This window comes from Canis lupus, chromosome 26 (assembly GCF_048164855.1).
Source record: "Canis lupus baileyi chromosome 26, mCanLup2.hap1, whole genome shotgun sequence".
Lineage (NCBI taxonomy): Eukaryota > Metazoa > Chordata > Mammalia > Carnivora > Canidae > Canis > Canis lupus.
The window spans coordinates 27,422,789-27,444,954 of record NC_132863.1 but is presented as its reverse complement, the minus strand read 5'-3'; the positions used below and the strand labels follow the sequence as shown (position 1 = coordinate 27,444,954).

The window sequence follows — 22,166 nt, the reverse complement described above, 5'->3', positions numbered from 1 at the left end:
AGGAGCAACGTAGCGCCGCGCGTCCTCCCGCCGACGAACCCACGCAGCCAATCGGCAGCCGTGCAGCCGGCACCTCGGCGCATGCGCCCTACGCGTGACGGAAGTGACGCCAAGTGTCCCGCAGGCGCTCGGTAGGGTGCGAGGGAAGGGACAATCTAGGTGGGGATGGTGACGCGAGCGCGAGGAGGCGCTGTGGAGATTGGAGAACCACATCTGAATGGGGAGCCGAGGTTAGAGTCGAGCGTCCCCAAGAGCAGTGGGGCAGAACGCGGCCCTGTTTCCCCGCGTCTCTTCGAGCCCCCCAACTGGCTGCCCGGGAGCCCTGGGCTGCCTCTCGGGACTTAGCCCCTGCTTGTTTTCGTCCCCTAACCCCTGCAAAATTCCTTAGGACTCTGCTCAGGATGTAAACTGTTTTCTGTATTAATTTAGTGTCTTATCTTGAGCCAGCACCCTCTTTTGGCAAATGTGAGGTCCAAACCTGAGATCGAGAGGGGAATCGATTTTCTAAGGATCTATAGCAACGTGGAAGCGGCTGAGAACTCCTGGGCCGGGCGGGCGGGGCGGCGCGGCCGTGCAGAACGTCTTAGCTCTTAGAGCAGGCGAGGATTCGTCTGTCGGGTCCTCCCGGTGTGCTAGGACCGTGGTGCACAACGTGTGCGTCTGGGCTGCCAGAGGTGCCTTCTCAGACCCCATCGCAGAACTGCCGAATCAGAAATTTTGGGAGTGGGGCCCGTAATCAGCATTTTAGTAAGCCCTTCAGGTGGTGCCATGCGCATTGTACTTAGGTAATAAATTGAGACCAAGGCACTTCTGTGTGGTGGGTGTAAAGAGGCAGACTAACTTGTCTGGAATCACTCAACTAGTACCCTGGGTGTGTCTGACTTCAAAAGCTGTACTCTTAACCTTAAGCTTTCAGTCTTAAGGAATGTCAGTGAGGTCAGAACATCCTTTGTAGGGGCACCTGGGTGGCCCAGTGGGTTAAGCGTCTGCCTTCAGCTCGGGTCATGATCCAAGGGTCCTGGGATTGAGCCCACATAGGGCTCCCAGCTCAGCAAGGGGAATGGGGGTGGTCTGCTTCTTCCTCTCTCTCTGCCTCTCTCCCTGCTTGTGCTCTTTCTCTCTCTGTCAAATAAATAAATAAAATCTTTAAAAAAAAGTCCTTTGTATACCTGTCGACATTGACCTGTAGTTCTCCCCCTAGGTGAGCAAAGAATCTCCTAGGGAGCTTCAGAATTCTATAGTTAGTGCTTTCAACCGCAACTCAATTCCAAGATCCTCTTTCAATAAGTTGTGTGAGGTTGGACCCCAAAGGTAACATACATAGCAACAGACACTACTCTGTCTGGACCTAGGGGGAGGGCCATATACCTAACATGGGTGCACACCTTTAGTCCTCTGACTTTCACATGGATCTTATTTTTTTCAGCCTTGCCTTTTTTCTGAACCATGTTCCCTCCCTTATGCAAAACTATGGTAAAGCCTAACTAGCTCATTCCAGTTTGAAAGTATAAAACTTCTTTTACAGATTCCCTGGGCGCATGCAGTGCTGGAGACAAACTGATCATTCATTCTGTCGTAGAATGTTGGAAGAAATCATAGCCCAAAATCAAAGACAGAAAAGGTAAGTTTTCAGTCCACTGGACCTGGCGGTAAAGGTTTGTAATGGGGAGTTTGATCTGGAGGGTTAGGGAAGACAGAGCTCCGAAGGAAGAGTAGGAGTTAAGGGGAAGAGGGAAAGGAAGAGAAGAGAGCATGCTAGGATATGAAACCATGTCAGCTACTGGTATGGAACAAAACTGCAAATTGGGAAGGAGTGGGAGGGGCGTGCTAAGAATTTGTTTTTGTTTTTTCCAGTTTTTTTGAAAAATAATTGACATACATCACTGTATAAGTTTAAGGCCTACCACTTGATGGTTTGATTTACATCTGTTGTGAAATGAACACCATAATAGTTCAGCTAATTTCCATCCTCTCCTATAGATACAATGAAAAGAAAAAAGAAAAAAAATTTTTCTTTGTGATGAGAACTCTTAGGATTTATTTTTTTTTTAAGATTTTATTTATTTATTCATAGAGACACAGAGAGAGAGGCAGAGACACAGGCAGAGGGAGAAGCAGGCTCCATGCAGAGAGCCCGACACAGGACTGGATCCAGGGTCTCCAGGATCACGCCCTGGGCTGCAGGCGGCGCTAAACCGCTGTGCCACAGGGGCTGCCCAGGATTTATTCTTTTAAGAAATTTTCAGTATATCTGTACAGCATTGTTAGCTATAGTCATCATGTTGTACCTTACATCCTTACATTTATTTATCTTACCTTACATCCTTACATCCTTACCTTACCTTACATCCTTACCTTACCTTACATCCTTACCTTACCTTACATCCTTACCTTACCTTACCTTACATCCTTACATTTATTTATCTCAACTGGAAGTTTGTTTTAAAGATTTATTTATTTATTTATTCATAGAGACACAGGCAGAGGGAGAAGCAGGCTCTATGCAGGGAGCCTGACATGGGACTCAATCCTGGGTCTCCAGGATCACACCCTGGGCTTCAGGCGGCGCTAAACTGCTGCGCCACCAGGCCTGCCCTCAACTGGAAGTTTGTATCTTTTAACTGCTTTCTCTGTTTTCTCCTCCTCCCAACCATCTACCTGTGATAACCACAAGTCTGATCTCTTTTTCTCTGAGTTTGTTTTTTAAGATTCCACATGTAAATGAGATCCATAAGGTATTGGTCTTTCTCCATCTGACTTATTTCACTCAGCATAAACCTCCAAGGTCCATACATATTGTCACAAATAGTAGGATTTCCTCATTTTTTGGTGGCTGGATAATCTTCCATGATGTGTATACCACAACTTCTTGATCCACTCGTTTGTTGATGGACACCTAGTTGTATCTACTTGGTTTTTGTAAATAATGCTGCTGTGAACATGGGGCTACAGATATCTTTTTGAATTAATGTTTTTATTTCCTTATTTCTTAGTGTTATATATTCCCAGAAGTGGAATTGCTGGATCATGGGGTATTTCTATTTTTAATTTCTTGAGGATCTTCCATATTATTTTCCACAGTGGCTGCACCAATTTATATTCCTACCAACAATGCATAAGGGCTCACTTTTATTCTATTCTATTCTATTCTATTCTATTCTATTCTATTCTATTCTATTCTATTCTATTCTATTTTTATTTTATTTTATTTATTTATTTTAAAAGATTATTTATTTATTTATTCATGAGAGACAGAGAGAGAAAGAGGCAGAGACATAGGCAGAGGGAGAAGCAGGCTCTATGCAGGAAGTCTGATGTGGGACTCCGGGATCATGCCCTGGGCTGAAGGCGGCGCTAAACCACTGGGCCACTGGGGCTGCCCAAGGGCTCACTTTTAAAGAAAAAAAAAAAAAAAAAAGACTGTTACAGTCACTCAGGAGATAGGTGGGGGCACTGAAGATGGAGAAAATTGGAATAAAATGGTAAATTCTTTCTTAAACTTAATTTTTTTACTTGCTATAAAATATACATTATAGGGGCAGCCCCGGTGGTGCAGCGGTTTAGCGCCGCCTGAAGCCCGGGGTGTGATCCTGGAGAGCAGGGATTGAGTCCCACGTCAGGCTTCCTGCGTGGAGCCTGCTTCTCCCTCTGCCTCTCTCTCGCTCTCTCTGAATAAATAAATAAATAAATCTTTAAAAAAAATAAAATATACATTATAAAATTTATGATTTTTTTAAAGATTTTATTCATTTATTCATGAGAGAGACACACACACAAGAGGCAGAGACACAGGCAGAGGGAGAAGCAGGCTCCATGCAGGAAGCCCGACGTGGGACTCGATCCTGGGTCTCCAGGATCAGGCCCTGAGCCAAAGGCAGATGCTCAACCACTGAGCCACCCAGGGATTCCCTAAAATTTATGATTTTTAAGTGTATAGTTTGGTAGTATAAGGAAGTACATTTACTTTGTTTTGCCACCACCATCCATTTTCAGAACCCTTTCATCTTGCAAAACTCAAAGTTTTGTGCCCTGACACTATTAACTCTCCAATCTCAGCCCCCAATGACTACCTATTTTACTTTCTGTCCCTAAATTTGACTAAGTACCTCATAAGAGTGGAATCACATCGTGTTAGTCTTTTTCTAATTGGCTTATTTCAGTTAGCATACTCTGCAGGATTCATCCATGGGATAGCCTATGTCAGAATTTTCTTCCTTTTTAAGGCTGAATAATAACTTTGTTAAATATTCATTAGGTGTTCGTTGTATATATTGTTAACCTTAAAAGTAAAATTCACTTGTTTTACCAGCAAAAATAAGTTTATTTGGGAATAGCAGAGTGCTGCAATTTGGGACATGCAAACTACAGCAAAATGACAGGCAAGTCCGGAGAACAAAGGAAAAAAACTTGCTTTTTTTTTTTAAGATTTTATTTATTTATTTGAGTGAGAGAGAAAGAACACATGGGGGGAAAGAGAGAAGAGGAGGGGAGAGGGAGAAGCAGAGGGGAGAGGAAGAAGCAGAGGGGAGAGGGAGAAGCAGGCTCCCCACCAAGCTGGGAGTCCCAACTACTTGGAGCTCCATCCCAGGACTCTGGAATCATGACCTGACCCAAAGGCAGATGGAGAAAAACTTGCTTTTATAAAGGAAAGGGAGTTGGGAGGGGCTTTTTTAAACAAACAGTCCAAGCTGGAATAAGGTAGGAGTTTGAAGTATAGTGTTTTTTCATTGGCCATAATAGTTGTAACAGTCTCTCATTGACTGGGCTGTTGCTGGGAGAAGAGAAAATCTTTCTTCTTCCTGCTGAGATAGTAAAGAATAGGCTTTTTTCTTTTGGGAGTACAAAGTAGGTCTCTTTCCGTTGAGGTCTGCAATTGATGAGAACTGATAACTGTGAGAGCTCCTCCTGCTGGCCTCCCAACTCCATTTTATTTTATTATATCATTTTTTAAAATGACTTTTTAAAATTTATTTTTTATTTTTATTTTTATTTTTATTTATTTTTATTTTTTATTTTTAAAATAACTGCTACACTCAGTGTGGGACTCAAACTCACAACCCTGAGATCAGAGTCACACGTCTACCTATTGAGCCAGCGAGGTGCCCTCCATCTCCATTTTTTAAAAAAGATTTATTTATTTGAGAGAGAGGGAGAGCATGCACTAGTGCATACATGGGGGAAGAGGCAGAGGGATAGAGAGAGGAAGAGAATCTCAAACAGACTCTCCACTGAGCTCAGAGCCCAATGTGGGGCTCTATCCCATGACCCTGAGATCATAACTTGAGCTGAAATCAAGAGTTGGCCACTTGACTGAGCCACCCAGGTGCCCCCCATCTCCATTTTAAATAAGCTTTCCTTTATTCAGTTTCAAATATATACCTTATTGTTATTTGTTCATCTATTTTTTTAAAAGATTTTATTTATTTATCCATGAGAGACAGAGAGAGAGGCAGAGACACAGGCAGAGGGAGAAGCAGGCTCCATGCAGGGAGCCCGACGCGAGACTCGATCCTGGGTCTCCAGGATCACGCCCTGGGCTGAAGGCAGACGCCCAACTGCTGAGCCACCCAGGCGTCCCTTGCTCATCTATTGAGGAACACTTAGGCTGCTTCTACCTTTTTGCTGTTGTGAATAATGTTACTATGAACGTGAGTATACAGAAATCTGTTTATGTCCCTAGTTTCAATTCTGTGGGGTATATACCCAGTGTGGAATTGCTGGATTATGTGATAATTCTCTTTTTAATTAAAAAAATATTTTATTTATTTATTTGACACAGAGAGAGAGAGAGAGAAAGAGAGAGTGCAAGCAAGGAGAGCAGGAGAGGGAGAAGCAGGCTCCTCGCTGAGCAGGAAGCCTGATGTGGGGCTCAATACCAGGATTTCAGGGTCGTGGCCCAAGCTGAAGGTAGTTGCTGAACAGACTGAGCCACCCAGGCACCCCTCTTTTTAATATTTTGAGGAACAACCATATTGTTTTCTATAGTGGCTGTACCATTTTGCATTTCAACCAACAGTATGCAAGAGTTCCAATTTATCCACATTCTTGTCAATACTGGTTTTCTGTTTTTTTTTTTTTTAAGATTTTTAAAATTTATTTGAGAAAGAAAGAGTACACATGAGTTGGGGAGGAGGGGCAGAGGGAGGGGAAGAAGCGACTCCCTACTCAGCAGGGAGTTGGACATGGGGCTCTGACATGGAGCTCAATCCCAGGACCTTGAGATCATGACCTGAGCCAAAGGCAGACACTTAACCAACTGAGCCACCCAGGTGCCCCTGAGGTTTTGTTTTTTTCAGATTTTTAAAATTAATTAATTATTTATTTATTTATTGCTAAAATTTATTGGAGAGAGAGAGAGAGCACAAGTAGGGGAGTAGCAGAGGGAGAGGGAGAAGCAGACTCCCTGCTGAGCAGGAAGTCCTTGATCAGGGTCTTGATCACAGGATCCTGAAATTGTGACCTGAGCCAAAGGCCCACACTTAACTGACTGAGCTACCCAGGTGCCCCAAAAGTAGTATCCTTTGATATGCAAAAGTTTTTAATTTGGAAGGTACCTGGCTGGCTCAATTGGTAAAGCATGTAACTCTTGATCTCAGGGTTGTGGGTCCCTGTCCTTTTCTTAAGGAGAGATGAGTTAAAAAAATGTTTTTATGTTTAATTTTCACGAAGTACAATTTGTCTAATTTTTTTGTTGTTGCCTGTGCTTTTGGTATCATATCCAACAAATCACTGCCAGGGTGCATAGCTGGCTCAGTTGGAAGAGCATATGAGTCTTTTTTTTTTTTTTTAAAGAAAAAGATTTATTGGGGCACCTGGGTGGCTCAGTTGGTTAAGTATCTGCCTTTGGCTCAGGTCATGATCTTGGGGTCCTGGGATCGATCCCTGTGTTGGGCTCCTTGCTCAGCAGGGGGGTCTGCTACTCCCTCTTTCTCTACCTCTTCCCGGTCTGCTTGTGCTCTCTCTCTCTCTCTTTTTTAAAAGATTTTATTTATGGGCAGCCCGGGTGGCTCAGCGGTTGAGCGTCTGCCTTTGGCTCAGGGTGTGATTCCCACATTGGGCTCCTTGCAGGGAACCTTTTCTCCCTCAGCCTATGTCTCTGCCTCTCTCTCTTGCTGTGTCTCTCATGAATAAATAAATAAAATCTCTTTTTTATGGTAAGACATGATAGACAGAGAGAGAGAGAGAGAGAGAGAGAGGCAGAGACACAGGCAGAGGAAGAAACAAGCTCCATGCAGGGAGCCTGTTCCGCAACTCGATCCCGGGACTCAATCCCGGGACTCCAGGACCACGCCCTGGGCCAAAGGGAGGCGCCAAACCTCTGAGCCACCCAGGGATCCCAATAAATAAAGTCTTAAAAAAAAAAAAAAAACAAGAATCAGATGCTGACCGACATTGCCACCTAGGTACCCTAGAGAATATGACTCTTGATCTCAGGGTCATGAGTTTAAGCCCCATGTTGGGTGTAGAGATTACTAAAAAAAGAAAATAAAAAGACTTAATAAAAAAAGGCATTGCCAAATCAACATCAACAAGCTTCTCCCCTGATTTATTTCTCCTAAGAGTTTTTTTAGTTTAGCTCTTATATTTAGATCTCTGATCCATTTTGAGTTAATTAATTAATTAATTAATTAATTTATTTTTTATGATAGTCACACAGAGAGAGAGAGAGAGAGGCAGAAACATAGGCAGAGTGAGAAGCAGGCTCCATGCACCGGGAGCCTGACGTGGGATTCGATCCTGGGTCTCCAGGATCGCGCCCTGGGCCAAAGGCAGGCGCTAAACCCCTGCGCCACCCAGGGATCCCTAATTTATTTATTTTTATATTTTTTAAAGATTTTATTTATTTGAGGGAGAGAAAGATATCAGGAGCAGGTGGGAAAGCTAGAGTGAGAAGCAGACTCCCTGCTGAGCAGGAAGCCTGATGCGGGACTAGATCCAAGACCCTGGTATCATGACCTAAGCCGAAGGCAGATGCTTAACTAACTGAGCTACCTAAATGCTCTTTTTTGTTGTTGTTGTTTAATGTAAGCTCTGTGAACTTAGGACCCCGAGATCAAGAGTCATATACTCCAATGACTGAGCCAGACAGGCATCCCATTAATTTTTTTTTATATGGTTTTAGATAAGGGTCCATCTTCATTCTTTTACCTGTGGATATCCAGTCTTCCCAGCACCATTTGTTAAAAAGACTGTCCTTCCGGGGTGCCTGGGTAGCTCAGTGGTTGAGCATCTGCCTTTGGCTTGGGGTGTGATCCTGGGTTCCTGGGACTGAGTCCTGCATTGGGCTCCCCATAGGAAGCCTGCTTCTCTCTCTGCCTCTGTCTTTGCCTCTCTGTGTGTCTTTCATGAATGAATGAGTAAAATCTTCTTTTTTTTTTTGAATGAGTAAAATCTTAAAAAAAAAAAAAGACTGACTTTCCTGCATCCAAATAATCTTAGCACTTTTGTTGAAAATCATATGGCTACATAATGAGGGTTTGCAAGGCTGTCAGTTCTATTCATTTGGTCTGTTTTTTCTGTCTTTGTGCCAATACCACATTGTTTTGATTACTTTATTTTTATTATTTTATTATTTAGTTGTTTGCTTGCTTATTTTATTTATTTATTTATATTTATTCATTCATTCATTCATTCATTCATTCATTCATTAATGAGAGACACAGAGAGATAGAGAGACAGAGGGAGAAGCAGTTTCCATGCAGGGAGCCCAATGTGGGGCTTGATCCTGGGACTCCAGGATCACACCCTGAGCCAAAGGCAAACGCTTTAACCGCTGAGCCACCCAGGCATCCCTGTTTTGATTATTTTAGCTTTGCAGTGGGTTTTGACAGGAAGTGTGAGTCTTCCAGCTTTGTTCTTTTTCAAGATTGTTTTGGCTATTGGGGGTTCCTTAAGATACCATACACATTTATTTTTAAAGATTTTATTTACTGGGGGATCCCCAGGTGGCTCAGCGGTTTAGCGCCTGCTTTCAGCCCAGGGCATGATCCTGGAGACCCGGGATCAACTCCCGCATCAGGCTCTCAGCATGGAGCCTGCTCCTCCGTCTGCTTCTCTCTCTCTCTCTCTCTCTCTCTCTCTCTCTCTGTCTCTCATGAATAGATAAATAAAATCTTTAAAAAAAAAAGATTTTATTTATTTATTATTAGAGACACAAAGAGGCTGAGTTCCAGGCTCCTCACAGGGAGCCTGATGAGGGACTTGATCCTGGATTCCTGTCACGCCCTGAGCTGAAGGCAGACGCTCAACCCCTAAGTCACCAGGCGTCCCCCATATACATTTTAGAGTGAGTTCTGTTTCTGGGGGGAAAAAAAGTCACTGGAGAGGTGCCTGGCTGGCTCAGCTGGTAGAACATACATGTGACTCTTGATCTAGGGGTCCTGAGTTCATGACCCAAGTTGGGCACGGAGCCTGTTTTTGTTTTTGTTTTAAGATTTTATTTATTTATTCATGAGAGACACAGAGAGAGAGAGAGAGAGAGAGAGAGAGAGAGGCAGAGACACAGGGAGAGGGAGAAGCAGGCTCCATGCAGGGAGCCTGACACGGGACTCGATCCCGGGTTCCCAGGCTGCAGGCGGCGCTAAACTGCTATGCCACTGGGGCTGCCCAAGATTTTCTTTCTTTCTTTTTTTTTTTTTTAATGCTTTTTATCTTTTTTTTAAATTTTTATTTATTTATGATAGAGAGAGAGAGAGGCGCAGAGACACAGGCAGAGGGAGAAGCAGGCTCCATGCACCAGGAGCCCGACGTGGGATTCGATCCCGGGTCTCCAGGATCGCGCCCTGGGCCAAAGGCAGGCGCCAAACCGCTGCGCCACCCAGGGATCCCATTTTATTTCTTTATTCATGAGAGACACACACAGAGAGAGGCAGATACAGGCAGAGGGAGAAGCAGGCTTGCAAGGAGCCTGATGTGGGACTTGATCCCAGTTTGCTCACTCAACCGCTGAGCCACCCAGGCATCCTGAAGCAGTGGGATTTTGATGGAGATTGCAGTAAAAATCTGTAGGTAAGTCTTCCAATCCATGAACTCGAGATATTTTTTCATTTATTCTTATCTTCCTTAATTTCATTCATCAATGTTTTATAGTTGTAAATGCCTAAGTCTCACTTCTTTGGTTTATTCTTAACTATTTTATGCTTTTTGATGCTATTATAAGACTTTTTTTTTTATGACAATCACACACACACACAGAGAGAGAGAGAGAGAGAGAATGAGAGGCAGAGACACAGGCAGAGGGAGAAGCAGGCTCCATGCACCGGGAGCCCGACGTGGGATTCGATCCCGGGTCTCCAGGATCGCGCCGTGGGCCAAAGGCAGGCGCCAAACCGCTGCGCCACCCAGGGATCCCCTTGATGCTATTATAAATTGAAATTTAAAAAAATTAACTTTTTGGATTGTTCATTGTTCGGTATAGAAATACAGCTGGTTTATTTATTTATTTATTTTTATTTTTTTATTTATGATAGAGAGAGAGAGAGAGAGAGAGAGAGAGAGAGAGAGGCAGGCTCCGTGCACCAGGAGCCCCGACGTGGGATTCGATCCCGGGTCTCCAGGATTGCGCCCCAGGCCAAAGGCAGGCGCTAAACTGCTGCGCCACCCAGGGATCCCTACAGCTGGTTTTTAAAAAAGATTTTATTTATTTATTCATGAGCAAGGCAGAGACATAAGCAGAGGGAGAAGCAGGCTCCTTTTGGGGAGCCTGGTGTGGGACTTGAATCCAAGACCCCAGGATCACAAACTGAGTCAAAGGCAGACGCTTAACCTCTGGGCCACCCAGGCACCCTGAAACACAACTGATTTTTGTGTGATTTTGTATCCTGCAACTTTGCTGAATCTGTTTATTATTTTCTGTTTTCTTTTGGTGGAGTCTTTAGGGTTTCCTACATATGTGATCATATCACCTGCAAACAGATAACTTTATTTTTTGCAAGAAGAGTTTTATATGTCCTATTATATTGTGAAGCTCTTAACTCTGAGATTCATTAAGTTTGTGATTTCATAGGGAGAGGGTCACAGAAAGTTATATTTAGAGGGGTCCTTAGATCCAGTCCAGGTCAGTATCACACAGCAAGTTAGAGGTTCATTGGTATCCGAAATCCAATCTGTGTTCCTCCTCTTAGCTTTCTAGGAGCAGACAAAGCCAAGCTGGGAGCTAGCATGGAGAGCCCTTGCCTAGCCCTATTTATAGGACTGAGACTTGATCCCTTTGTGCTTTCACCCAAGGCTTTCCTTATCTTAGGAAGTGGGGAGTCTGGCTGAATCCCAGTGCATCCATCTGGTTAAAATAAATATCCTGGGTGGTCTAAGATGGAAAAGAACTTGATGAAGAGTCAGATTTGGAAGTGGGAGAGAGATTTGGAAGTAGGACAAATTTTGCCTTTGTGAGGTTGGGACTTTTTAAGCACCAGTTGAACACATGATCTCAGCCTTGGGGCTGAGTATGTCCTCTCAGCTGAATGCCTCTATAGCACTGCCAGCTGCTTGTTGAGGGTTTGGAGAGGAAAGTGTGCTCTAAGGGGTAAGATTGAGGGCCCTAGACAGACACAGATGAAGTCACAGAAATCAGAGGAGTCCTGTGGGAAAAAAAACACAAGCTGTGGAAAGAGCACCCATTGTGAAGTAGAGGACTGAGTTTGTATCCAGGTCCTCTTTTTGCCTACAATAAATATTTTACTAGTACTTACTGGGTTCTTACTAGGAGCCAATTTTGCTAAATGTTTTACATGTTTTTCTCCAAAAGTTGGTCAGGCTCGTAACCACTATACCAAACTCCTTTTACCTTTATTTTAAAATTTTCTACAGCAAATGTGGATTATTTATGTAATTAAAATGACAATCTCTAAAAAAATAAAAAAAATAAAAAATAAAAATAAAAAATAAAATGACAATCTCAAGAAGGCTACACTTGACCTTCAGGCCACCATAGGGGCCTGGGAGCTGAGGGGAAGTCAACTGATTTGTCATAGGGAGGGGTAAATCACTTGGTGCTACCCTTCTTCCTCTCATCTTAAAACTTGAAAGATAATGTGCTGTCTTAACCTAGAAGCTTCCTTGGGATAAGTCACTGTCCTGATTATAAATGATCAGGTCCCTGGAGCAATAGTATGAGAATCTCCTGTGGCGTAAACAAAGAGTGCAGATTCCTGCACTCTCTGGAGGTGAGGTCTGGGAATTTGCATTTTTGTAAGCCCTCCTGATAATTTTGATACATATTAAGGCTTGAGAAACACTTCTCTGGCCAACTCCTTTCAGTTCTGCCACTTAACAGCTGTGTGGTATGGGGCAAGTCATTTTCACAGTTCTGTTTTACTCTTAGCCCTGTGCTGAGAGGCCAGATAATAACAATATATAATAACAGTAACATGTGGATTATCCTATTTCATTCACCTAAGAGCTGATTATTACCATTTCCATTTTATTGAAGAGGAGACTGAAGTTTCGAACAGTTAAATGATTTGCCTATGATCACAACAGCTAGTTAGGTGACAGAGCCAGAATTTGAATGCAGGCTTAGATTATGGAGAAGGGGGGATCCCTGGGTGGCTCAGTGGTTTAGCGCCTGCCTTTGGCCCAGGGCGTGATCCTGGAGACCCAGGATCGAATCCCACGTCAGGCTCCTGGTGCATGAAGCCTGCTTCTCCCTCTGCCTGTGTCTCTGCCTCTCTCACTGTGTGCCTATCATAAATAAAAAAAAAAAAAAAAAAAAAAGATTATGGAGAAGGACTTTGGAAACCAGTAACATTGAGAGCATTGATGATTATTATTTCCACGTCCCTCCCTGAGTTCCCTTATTCTCTATAGCTCCAGTGGCTAACATAGCAAGGTTACAGCCTACCAAGGCAGCCTAAGTCCCTCCCATTTGGTATTTTTTTCCCATTAGCAGTTTCTAAACTAGAGTGTACTTTTTATTTATTTTCTTAGTTATTGATTTAGTGATCTTTACCCCCAACATCGGCTGGAACTCATGACCCTGAGATCAAGAGTCAGATGCTCCACTGACTGAGCCAGCCAGGTGCCCCTAAAGTATACTTTTTAAATCCAGAGGGGAGTCCAACCCTAGAGGGTTGTTTTTTTTTAAAGATTTTTAAGTAATCTCTATACCCAACATGGGGCTCAAATTCAGACCCCGAGATCAAGAGTTGCATGCTCTACTGAGTCAGCCAGGTGCCCCCAGAAATGCACTTAAATGCAGTTTCCTAAATGGGACTGTTACAGGAAAGTTAGATGTCTTTAGATAATATTTCTAGCTTCAGAGGAGAGAGGGGTTAGTCATGTTATCCCTGTCAACTTTCGTTAAAGTGCTTGCTTATTAAAGGGCTCATAAATTTGAGTTTTGACGTTGAAGATGCTTTTGGTTTCAGTTCTTTGAAAAGTATTTGCAGGAAGCCATCTCTGCTAAAGCAGTCAAACCATCCAAATCACTTCCCCTTTTAGGGTAATATTAATTTTCCAGATGAAAATGATTATTAAACTTATTTTGAAGAACCCTACTAGCCTGTTTCTATTCTTCCAAGATCTAGGGCCAGGTGTCCAGTTTGAGGGATACTGCCAGAGGGAAGTGGAAAAGCAGGACATCCGATGAATGGCTAAACTCTTTCAAACTGGGGCTCTTTAATCTGGGGAACATGAAGGGGGGGGGCGGGGACTGACTCCAGATCTCTAAAGGAGAGTGAAGTGTCCTCCCTCTAGGTCTGTTGGAATCAGGAAGAAGCTGGTTTGATTCAGAAGAAATTTTTAATGCTCAGCTTAGGCCATGTTAGTTGAACGCCAGGAGGCAGTGAACTGCCCATCACTAGATCAAATAAGGTCTAGGCAGATGTCAGAGTGACCTTCAAGCAAGACAGACTTGAATTCATATCCCGGCTCCATTTAATACTGGCTGTATAGTTCAGGCTAAGTAATTTAATAAACCCTCGGCTTAAGAAGGGCATTTCCCTTCTTTTGTGTATATATAAAAATTAAAATAATAATGAACACTGCAGGGGCCCAGGCACATAGCAGGTCTGTTTACTACTACAGGCCGTGATTTTGCACTGTTTGGGCTGTAGTTAAACCTATAGTCATTTCCTTACGAAGTAAGTGTAACTCACAGCTACCTTAAGCAAAAAAGGGAAATTTACTAGCTTACTTAATAGGGGAAGTCTAGAGATGGTACCAGTTTCAGACATGACTAAAGCATCCATTTCATCTCTGCTGCTTTGTGCTGGCTTTATACTTCATCCTACAGTCCTACGGTTTCCTCACTGGTTGAGGGGGAGGATAAAGTTGCTAACTCTCCAAGTTCCCTCACCACTCAGCAATCCCAAAGCTTGATTGTTTATCCCAGGGAAGACTGGTACAGCTTGGGAGGTACATGCCCGCTGCCCACGGTGATTAAAGGGATATGGACCAGGGTTGAAGCCAAGGAAATAAGGATGCAGGATGCCCAACACTGACAGGTGGCTGCTAGAGGGGGGAAGGCATAAGGCCCTGTAAGAACTCAGAAATTGCCCCTCCTCCAGATGAGGTCCAGGGTCACCGTGGGTCAATCTGTTTCTGCTTTAAAAAACAAAACAAGGGATGCCTGGGTGGCTCAGCGGTTTGGCACCTGCCCTCGGCCCAGGGCGTGATCCTGGAGACCTGGTATCGAGTCCCACATTGGGCTCCCTGCGTGGAGCCTGCTTCTCCCTCTGCCTGTGTCTCTGCCTCTCTCTCGCTCGCTGTGTCTCTCGTGAATAAATAAAAACAAAACAAAAACCAAAAACAACTTTATTTGACGAAAGACAAAAACAAAAGTTATTTACAGTAGTTTTTTGCTCAAATAATTCAATGGGATAACTGTGCTTCTCCTCCGGGTTTATTGTACAACCAAACCAAGTGGAGGCTGCCCCACCCCCAGCCTCCCCATCTTACACAAGGGGGGAATGCCAACCAGAATTCAGCAGCATGGCTCCTCACCCCTCACCACCTCTACTGCTCAGTGCACTGCGGGAAAGGAAGTCCCACCCCAGCCCAGTATACTTCCAGGGTCCCTTGCTACAAGCATCTTCCAACAGTCACACCAGACCTGGGCTCACACACATGGGTGGGGGTGGAACAGGCTGGGCAAACAGCTTCAAGTAATCTTGAAGCTGCTATGTTCTTTCTTCCCCAGCTGGGCCTCAGGAGGGTGAGGATCCCTGATCCCCCTGGGACATGCAAGGATGGGGTGGGGTGGCAAAAGAGAGAGCCTAAGAAACTTGCCCACTCACAAAGAGCGAAGCTCCCTCTCCTTAAATAGCTCATATCCATTCCCACAGCAGTGGGTAGGTCAAGCCACTGAGAAGTCAGGTAGCCTCCCTGAAGCCTTCAGGGATCATCCCAGAAAGGACAGAACACACGTTGCTGCCTTTCTCCTGGCTAGGCCCACCCAAAAGTCAGTCAACTTCCAGGAATCTCCCCCTTGTGCCTGACTTGACAACTTCAGGAAACTATAGGCTGGGGGCTCCTGACCGGTCTTTTGGCCCAGTAACAATGTTATTTAGAACAAAAATATTTTGGCTAATAGTAACCTAGGATTAGTGTTTCTTAGGATATATAAAGATGGGTGTATTGCTGTCAGCAGTGAGACAGCAAATTAAAAAATGGGGAGGAGGGAGAAGAGTAAGACCAACGGTTATCAGTTTCACTGTGAAGTTCAGGGCAGAGGCCTCCGCAACTCCAATTTAAAGAAAGGTGCAACACAAAGACACAGTGGACAGGCTTCATAACCAATTTCCAGCCCCAGCCTCCATAGAGGATGGCTCTTGTGCAGCTGGAGGCACGTTCCCTGCTTCTTGCCACTGTCCTGGGAAAAACTGCCCATCTGAGTCAGCTACAAGGGCTTCCTGACCAGTAGGTGGCTCACTTCTCTCCAAGTAGGAGCTACTGGCAGCTTTTGATATTCTGGCCCCACTAATCCAAGTTCTTAAAGGAATTCAAAACTCAGGCTGCAGGGCCAAGCTTTCAAGGATAAAGAGGGGAAAACATTAAAGAGAAAAAAAAAAAAAAACACCCAAACCCATTGCCTTGGTCTAGCTTACTTCCCCCATACCCCCAAACAGAGTAAAAACAAGAATTAAAAAAACAAAACAAACAAACCAAGCCAAAAACCACCTCTGGTTTTATCATCCTTCTCTGCTTTTCGCTTAGAAGGTTTGGTCAGATTCTGTGTTGGACCCTCTTCTTTATTCTTTAGAAGGCTTTATTCCCTTCTGTGCCTGATGCAGAAAAGCCAAAGCCCCAAAAGTTTTTTTTTTTTTCTTTTCTTTCTTTTTGTAAATCAAACCAACAATAAAACAGCCATTTGGAATTTTGCAGATATTCAGCTGGTCCCCAAAATAAAAATGCTCCTCCCTTGTAAAACACTCACCAGTTGCAGTGGTGCATAATTCCCAGTTCATCAGACTCCCATTACACAACACTCTCACTCCCCACACCTGGGCTAACTACTCCCATTAATGCAAACCCCAGCAAAAAAGGGAAAAACACAAAGTTTAGTGAAAACCTAAACATTGAACTGGAGTCAGTTCTGTTACATCTGCTGGGTTCCTCTTCTCTTTTGTTCACACTTATGAACTTGGAATGTCCATACTTGGCTTAACAAAAAGAGGCCCAGCTCTGGGGCATAGGTCTGAATGTGGCAGGTTTCCTGTGCCCAGCCTCAGAAAGCAGGCTGGAACAAAGGTGTCCTGGGGATCCTCTGGAGAAGCAGCAGCAGCAGCACCATGCCTGTCTCCAATCTCAATCTCATCACTGAGGCCTGGAGAAATGGCAGTTAGCAGAGAGGTCCCCATCACAGTGCAGTGACACTGACTGGCATCTTCCCGCTGAGGACCTCTGGACAGAGGCGATGACCCCGATGTTTGGCAGTGACCCAAAGAAAACCCTCTGTATGAAAGGGAACCAAAACGGAAACCCAGGACAGCTGGCTCGAGCCTCGAGCACCCCTTTTGGCAGATGCCTACTTGGGGTTTTCAGAGACTAAGGGGATAGGAGTGCGCAGTAAGGGAGGCGATGGGTCCTGCTGCTTCTGAAGCTCCATCTCAGCAGCCCTCTGTAGTGCCACCTCCACCAGCAGCTGGAAGCTACTGAAGTCCTCCTTGTCCTGCTCCGGGGGTGTGGGCGGAGGTGTATTAAAGAGTCCACCTGTGGGGCTTCCGGCTTCAGCCCTGGTCAGTAGGGTGAGTGTGTTGCCAGGGGTCACCAGGGACTTAGGGGGCTCCAGCTCCCCTTGTGGAAAAGGGGCTGCTGGCTTTTCCCCCTGGCCTGAGTGGAGTGGCATGGAGCACACGGATAAGGAGAGCACATTGGTGGGGGCTGGTACAGACACAGCCAGCACCGAGGGGCTGCCACCACGGGGGAGGGCCACATCTGAGGCCTTACCCCCTCGGCGGGAGATGGTGAACTGATTGGGGTCTTTGCCATCCTTCCGAAGCATGTCTGGGAGAAGCCGCCGCCGGGCATTGATGAACCAGTTGCATATCTGGAATGCGTATAAAAGGCTGTGATCAGGTCACTCAGTCAAAACCAGTTGCGAAGCACCTATGTTCCTGGCCCCAGAAACAAAGCAAAAACAACACAGACATAATCCCAGCCTTCACACAGGTTCATGTTGGGAAGAGAGAGTTAAAGAAGAAATCCTACAAATGAATAGAAAATTACAGCTCTGATTCAGCCTGTGAAGGGAAGGTGCAGTGGTGGTGGCAGTAACAGGAAGACCCAATCTAGTCTTTGTGGGCTGAGGATAGAACTGGCTGAGCAGGCAGGGCTGATCCCACTAGGCCAGAACACCATGGCAAACCACTAAAGGGCCCAAACTGTGGCCTGCTGGCCTCCATTGGACACATAGGTCCCCCTCCTGGCACTGTCTACCCACTGTTTATTAACAGATACTTATACAGAGCATGCATTAGCTGCTGTAGGCAGCAAAGACAGGAACCCTCTCCCCCTCACCTCCTAGGTGCCAGGATATTGGGAACTGTGTGGGCTGTGGTAATTCCTAATGTTCCTCTATCATTTGCTGAATGGTTCAAGGCCCAGCTCTCCATAGGAATCCTGTATCAGTTTCTACCCCTGTTTTTCACCTCTCTTGGCCCATCCCAGGAGCAAGCCCTGGATACCATCTTCCTGTGGACTGTCTGCCTCTACTAAGCCAAAGGGACAGCCACCTGTGACAGGAACTGGTGCCTGGAGTTGGCATGGCTCTTTGCTCAGCAAGCTGGAAAGCTCCTGGTCAGGACAGAGCCAGAGCCTTCTTGTGGCTTCTCTTCCTCTCCATTCTAGGCTGGCCCTGGGGTTCTCATTTACTCCTTTTCATCTATAGGGTCTTCCCAGTCAGAACACATACACAACAGCAGGCATCAGCAGATACTGGTTGAGCTGAATGCTGGCTAGAGTTGCAGGGGAGCTCCAGAGAGAGGTAGGGCTGAATAGCTGAGTGCTTAAAAGAAAAGGGACTCAGTACCTCTGATACCAAGTACCATGCCAGCTACCTCACCTGTATTGTTTCATCTATATACAAGCCTGAAAGGTAGTAAACAGTGTCCCCAAAGTACAGAGGAGGGAACTGAACTCTTAAAAGATGAAAGAATGTGCTCAAAGTCACACAGGCTCTGAGTGTGGTGCTGGGATCCAAACCTAGGTCTCCTGGCTTTAAGGCCCCTACCGCTGTTCTTACTGTGCTTTGTTTTTTTTTTTTTTTTTTGTTTTTTTTTTTGCTTTGTTTTGTCTTACCAAACAGGTGGAATGGATAATCGAATTAATCATGATCCTAATTCTAAAAGCAAATACTAGTTGAACACAAAACATACCAGGTACTGTTCTGGACATTTCCCATCTAATTACTCATTTAATTTTCAACAACTTATGAGACAGGTATTGTGATGATCACTTTATTTGAATTGGTGAATAAACAGAGGCCCTGATCAGAGAGGTTCAGTAACTTGCTCAAGGTCACCAGTTCAAAGGCTGGGCTCTGTTCCAGGCAACCCCCACTGCCAGGTGAAGAGAAAATACTAAAGCCTTTTCTGCTCACTCAGATGCTTCATTCCTGCGTCCTGCAGCTGCCTCATCAGCTACCTGTGCTACCAGAGAATACTGTGCCTGCTCACCTTAGCTCTGCATGCAGAGGAAATGGCTAGGTCACAGTGACCTGGCTCAAGTGAAGTAGAGATGAGTGTTTCCATTGAGAAAGCAGGCTTAGGGAGAGGAGCCTAGCAGCTGTGTGGGCACCTAGCCCCTAGTTGCGCCTCCCATTTTGGCTTAGAATTCTGGGAAGAAAAGAGCAGAAAAACACAACCCCACACATATACTCTCCCACATGCTCACCCTGGCCCACAGAAAACTTGGCAGCCTACTATCTGTTTTGTCTTCTCATCCGCTAGAAATGCACAGCTGAGGGGGGCCGGGCAAGGGCAGAGGCCTGAGTGTACACCAATGCCAGCTGTGATAACAGGCTATCAGGATTTTCTGTAGCCCCTTCCAGCTGCCCGACCCATGCCCAAGTCAGGAAAAGAGCATGTGATCTGCCCCCACTCAAGGTCTTTGGGGAGGTGGTAGGGAGAATGCCAAGGTGAATTCTGTGATTGATATGGCACAACACAGGCTGGGTGCCTAAAAGCCTGTCTCTACCACAAAACAGCCGTGTGTGAAAGGGTGCTGTCCTGCCAGTACTTTTTATCAGTGGCTGAGATGAAGAATGTGGGAGGAATGAATCGCTGTGGCAAACGGGAGTGGGAGGGTCACCAGGAAGCTGATGAAGGCCATGAGGATCAGAGGAGGGCCTTTGAAGAAGGCGACACATGTGCTTTAATTTTAATGTCTTTTCAGCTTTGAAAGACAAAAGCAAAAGAAGGGAATGAAGTGAAGGCATGGAAAGACTTTTCCTAAACATCACTATACCTGCTACTTGTGCTGTGACCAGCCATACCCAGGTGCTCTCAAAGGCAGCGGTTTATAGAAGAATCACCTTGAGGGTGACTTTAAAAAAAAAAGCTATCTCTCGGAGGCGCCTGGCTGGGTCAATTTGGTGGAGCGTGCAACTCTTGATCTCAGGGTTGTGAGTTTGAGCCTGACATTGGGTGTGATTACTTATTTATAAATAAAACTTAACAACAAAAAAGGTCTCTCTCATCTGCTCTATAGATGGGGGGGGGGGGAGGCGGTCAGGAATGTGCATTTTATTTTTTTATTTTTTAAAAAGATTTTATATATTAGCGCGAGCACAAGTGCACACAAGCAGGATGAGCAGCAGGCAGAGGGAGAAGCAGGCTCCTTGCTGAGCAGAGAGCCTGACATGGGGCTCAATCATAGGACCTCAGGACCCAGAGATCATGACCTAAGCCAAAGACTGAGCCACCCAGGTGCCCAGGAATGTGTTTTTAAACCAGCTCCCTGAGTTCTGCTGCCCAGACTTAGGAACCAATGGTTTAACCCGCCCACCTCCATCCCCTCTCCCACTTTGGGAAAGGCTTCTCAGGAAACTGATCTGAATGGAGTCCTAAAGGACTTGAAGGAATGGGGAACTCAGCTGACACCACATTAATTAATTACATTGAATTCTTAGTCCATTAAGTATTGTCTTAATACTTAATTGTCCCTCCCTACAGGATGCTACCCAGGGGCAGAGATAGTGCCTGTTCTACCTCTGTGTTTTCAGCACACAGCTCTGGGCCTGGCATAGAGCACACCCCCCAATCAGTATGAGAATGAAAAAATGGGGCCCAAACCCTCCCTGCCACGCTTACCTTCCCTCCCCAACAGGCAGCCAGCCTCTTAGAACAGTTAGAAATCACAGCAATAAAGTGGACTCAGAGGGTGTCACAGGGATATGTGAAAACCCTTCACAAATGACTTTTTTTTTTTTTGGTCTTACCCTCCCAACTGCCTAGCCCCAGGCGAGTAGCAGCAAACCAGTTAGTTAAATGACTCATTGACTTGCTAATGAGATTGCTCTTGGGCCAGTTAAAGAAGACAATCAAAAGAGCGGTCCCCAGGGAGAGGGAAAACAAGCTTGGCAAAATGCTGATGCATGTTAAAGCCAGGTGATTGGTTCCAGGAGTGTATTATAATATTCTCTTTTGTGGATATCTGCAAATGTTCTTAATAAACAATGAAATTTTAAAAATTAAATACAGGAAAAAAAGATGCCTCCAGGGACTTAGGCCAATTTTTCCACATTGATGAGCTACTACATTTCTTTACTTTTGAGGTCCTGCCTGTTGACATTTCCGACACTTCTTCATTTTCTATCAATTCAGCAGTTAATTATTGAGCACCTGCAAGGTACCAGGCATTGTGCTAAACATTTGGGATACAGTGGTGAGTAAGCTTTGGCCTTTGGAGTTTAGTGTCTTCTAAAAAGCAGTTATAGTTCATTGTCCAAAGGCTGACCCAGTCCTGGTACTGTGGGAGCGCACAGTTCCTTTGAGGGTTGAGGGTCTCCCTGGTCAGAGGTGGGAACAAAGTGGTCTGGAGTACTGACTAGTGTGGCATGAATAGGGGGGTGGGCAGGGGAGAGGCCGGCTGTGCGGACAGGGACAGATAATATTGTCATTAGGTTGGCTGGAATCATTGAAGGGTTTTATATAGTGGAGTAACAAGTGGTAAGACAATGATAGGTTGGACCAGGGTAGGAAAGCTACATTCTAGAAATATTTAAGGGGCGAATGCATAAAATTGGTGACAGATCAAATGAGTTGAGAAAGGGCAATCATGAGGCACTCCTTAGAAAGGGAAGGAGACAACCTGGAGAAGTTATCTGTTACCAATGGAGAAATGTGAGGTGTCTGTGAGACCTCCAAGCAGAGATACATGGTTGGAGGCCATGTCGGATTCACAGTATAGTTTCCACCCAGGGCCACATGGTCCTCACTACTCCTTAACTCTCAGCATGACTCTAGAGCAGGGTGGCCAACACTGGAAACTCTCCCACCAGGGCATGCCAGGATCTAGGTGGCCCTTCCTTAGAACTCTCCAGCAACAAATTCTTGCTCCAGACCAACATTTCTCTAAGTGGAATTAGGGATGTATCATCCTAGAGGTCCACCAGTTCTTACAATAACGTTTTAGCTCTCTGTTTCAAATTCTGACCTTGAGGAGGGGCAGAGTGGCCTCTGGCAATCCAGACTCAGTGCCTTTGTCATACTACATATCACAGCTGTCAG

At 45.1% G+C, this 22,166-nt stretch overlaps 1 protein-coding gene and 1 long non-coding RNA gene across 10 annotated transcripts in view; one reads left to right on the top strand and one right to left on the bottom strand.

Annotated features, from left to right (window-relative positions):
- Nucleotides 1-110: 110 nt before the first annotated feature.
- LOC140618417 (uncharacterized) lies at nucleotides 111-20,132 on the top strand. 2 transcript variants are annotated; one of them, XR_012018545.1, is made up of 4 exons: nucleotides 111-230; nucleotides 1,526-1,621; nucleotides 18,743-18,815; nucleotides 19,831-20,132. It is a non-coding gene; the product is annotated as an uncharacterized lncRNA (long non-coding RNA). The 2 variants fall into 2 exon arrangements; XR_012018546.1 differs by lacking the exon at nucleotides 18,743-18,815 and having other exon boundaries at nucleotides 19,831-20,131.
- Nucleotides 14,736-22,166, bottom strand: part of TGIF2 (TGFB induced factor homeobox 2) — a 24,436-nt gene continuing 17,005 nt past the window's right edge. For all 8 annotated transcript variants that reach the window (XM_072800894.1, XM_072800893.1, XM_072800892.1 and 5 more), the window contains exon 3: nucleotides 14,736-17,485. In XM_072800894.1, the coding sequence (XP_072656995.1) occupies nucleotides 16,964-17,485 (522 nt within the window). In that variant the 3' untranslated portion in view covers nucleotides 14,736-16,963. The remainder of the gene's footprint in view (nucleotides 17,486-22,166) is intronic.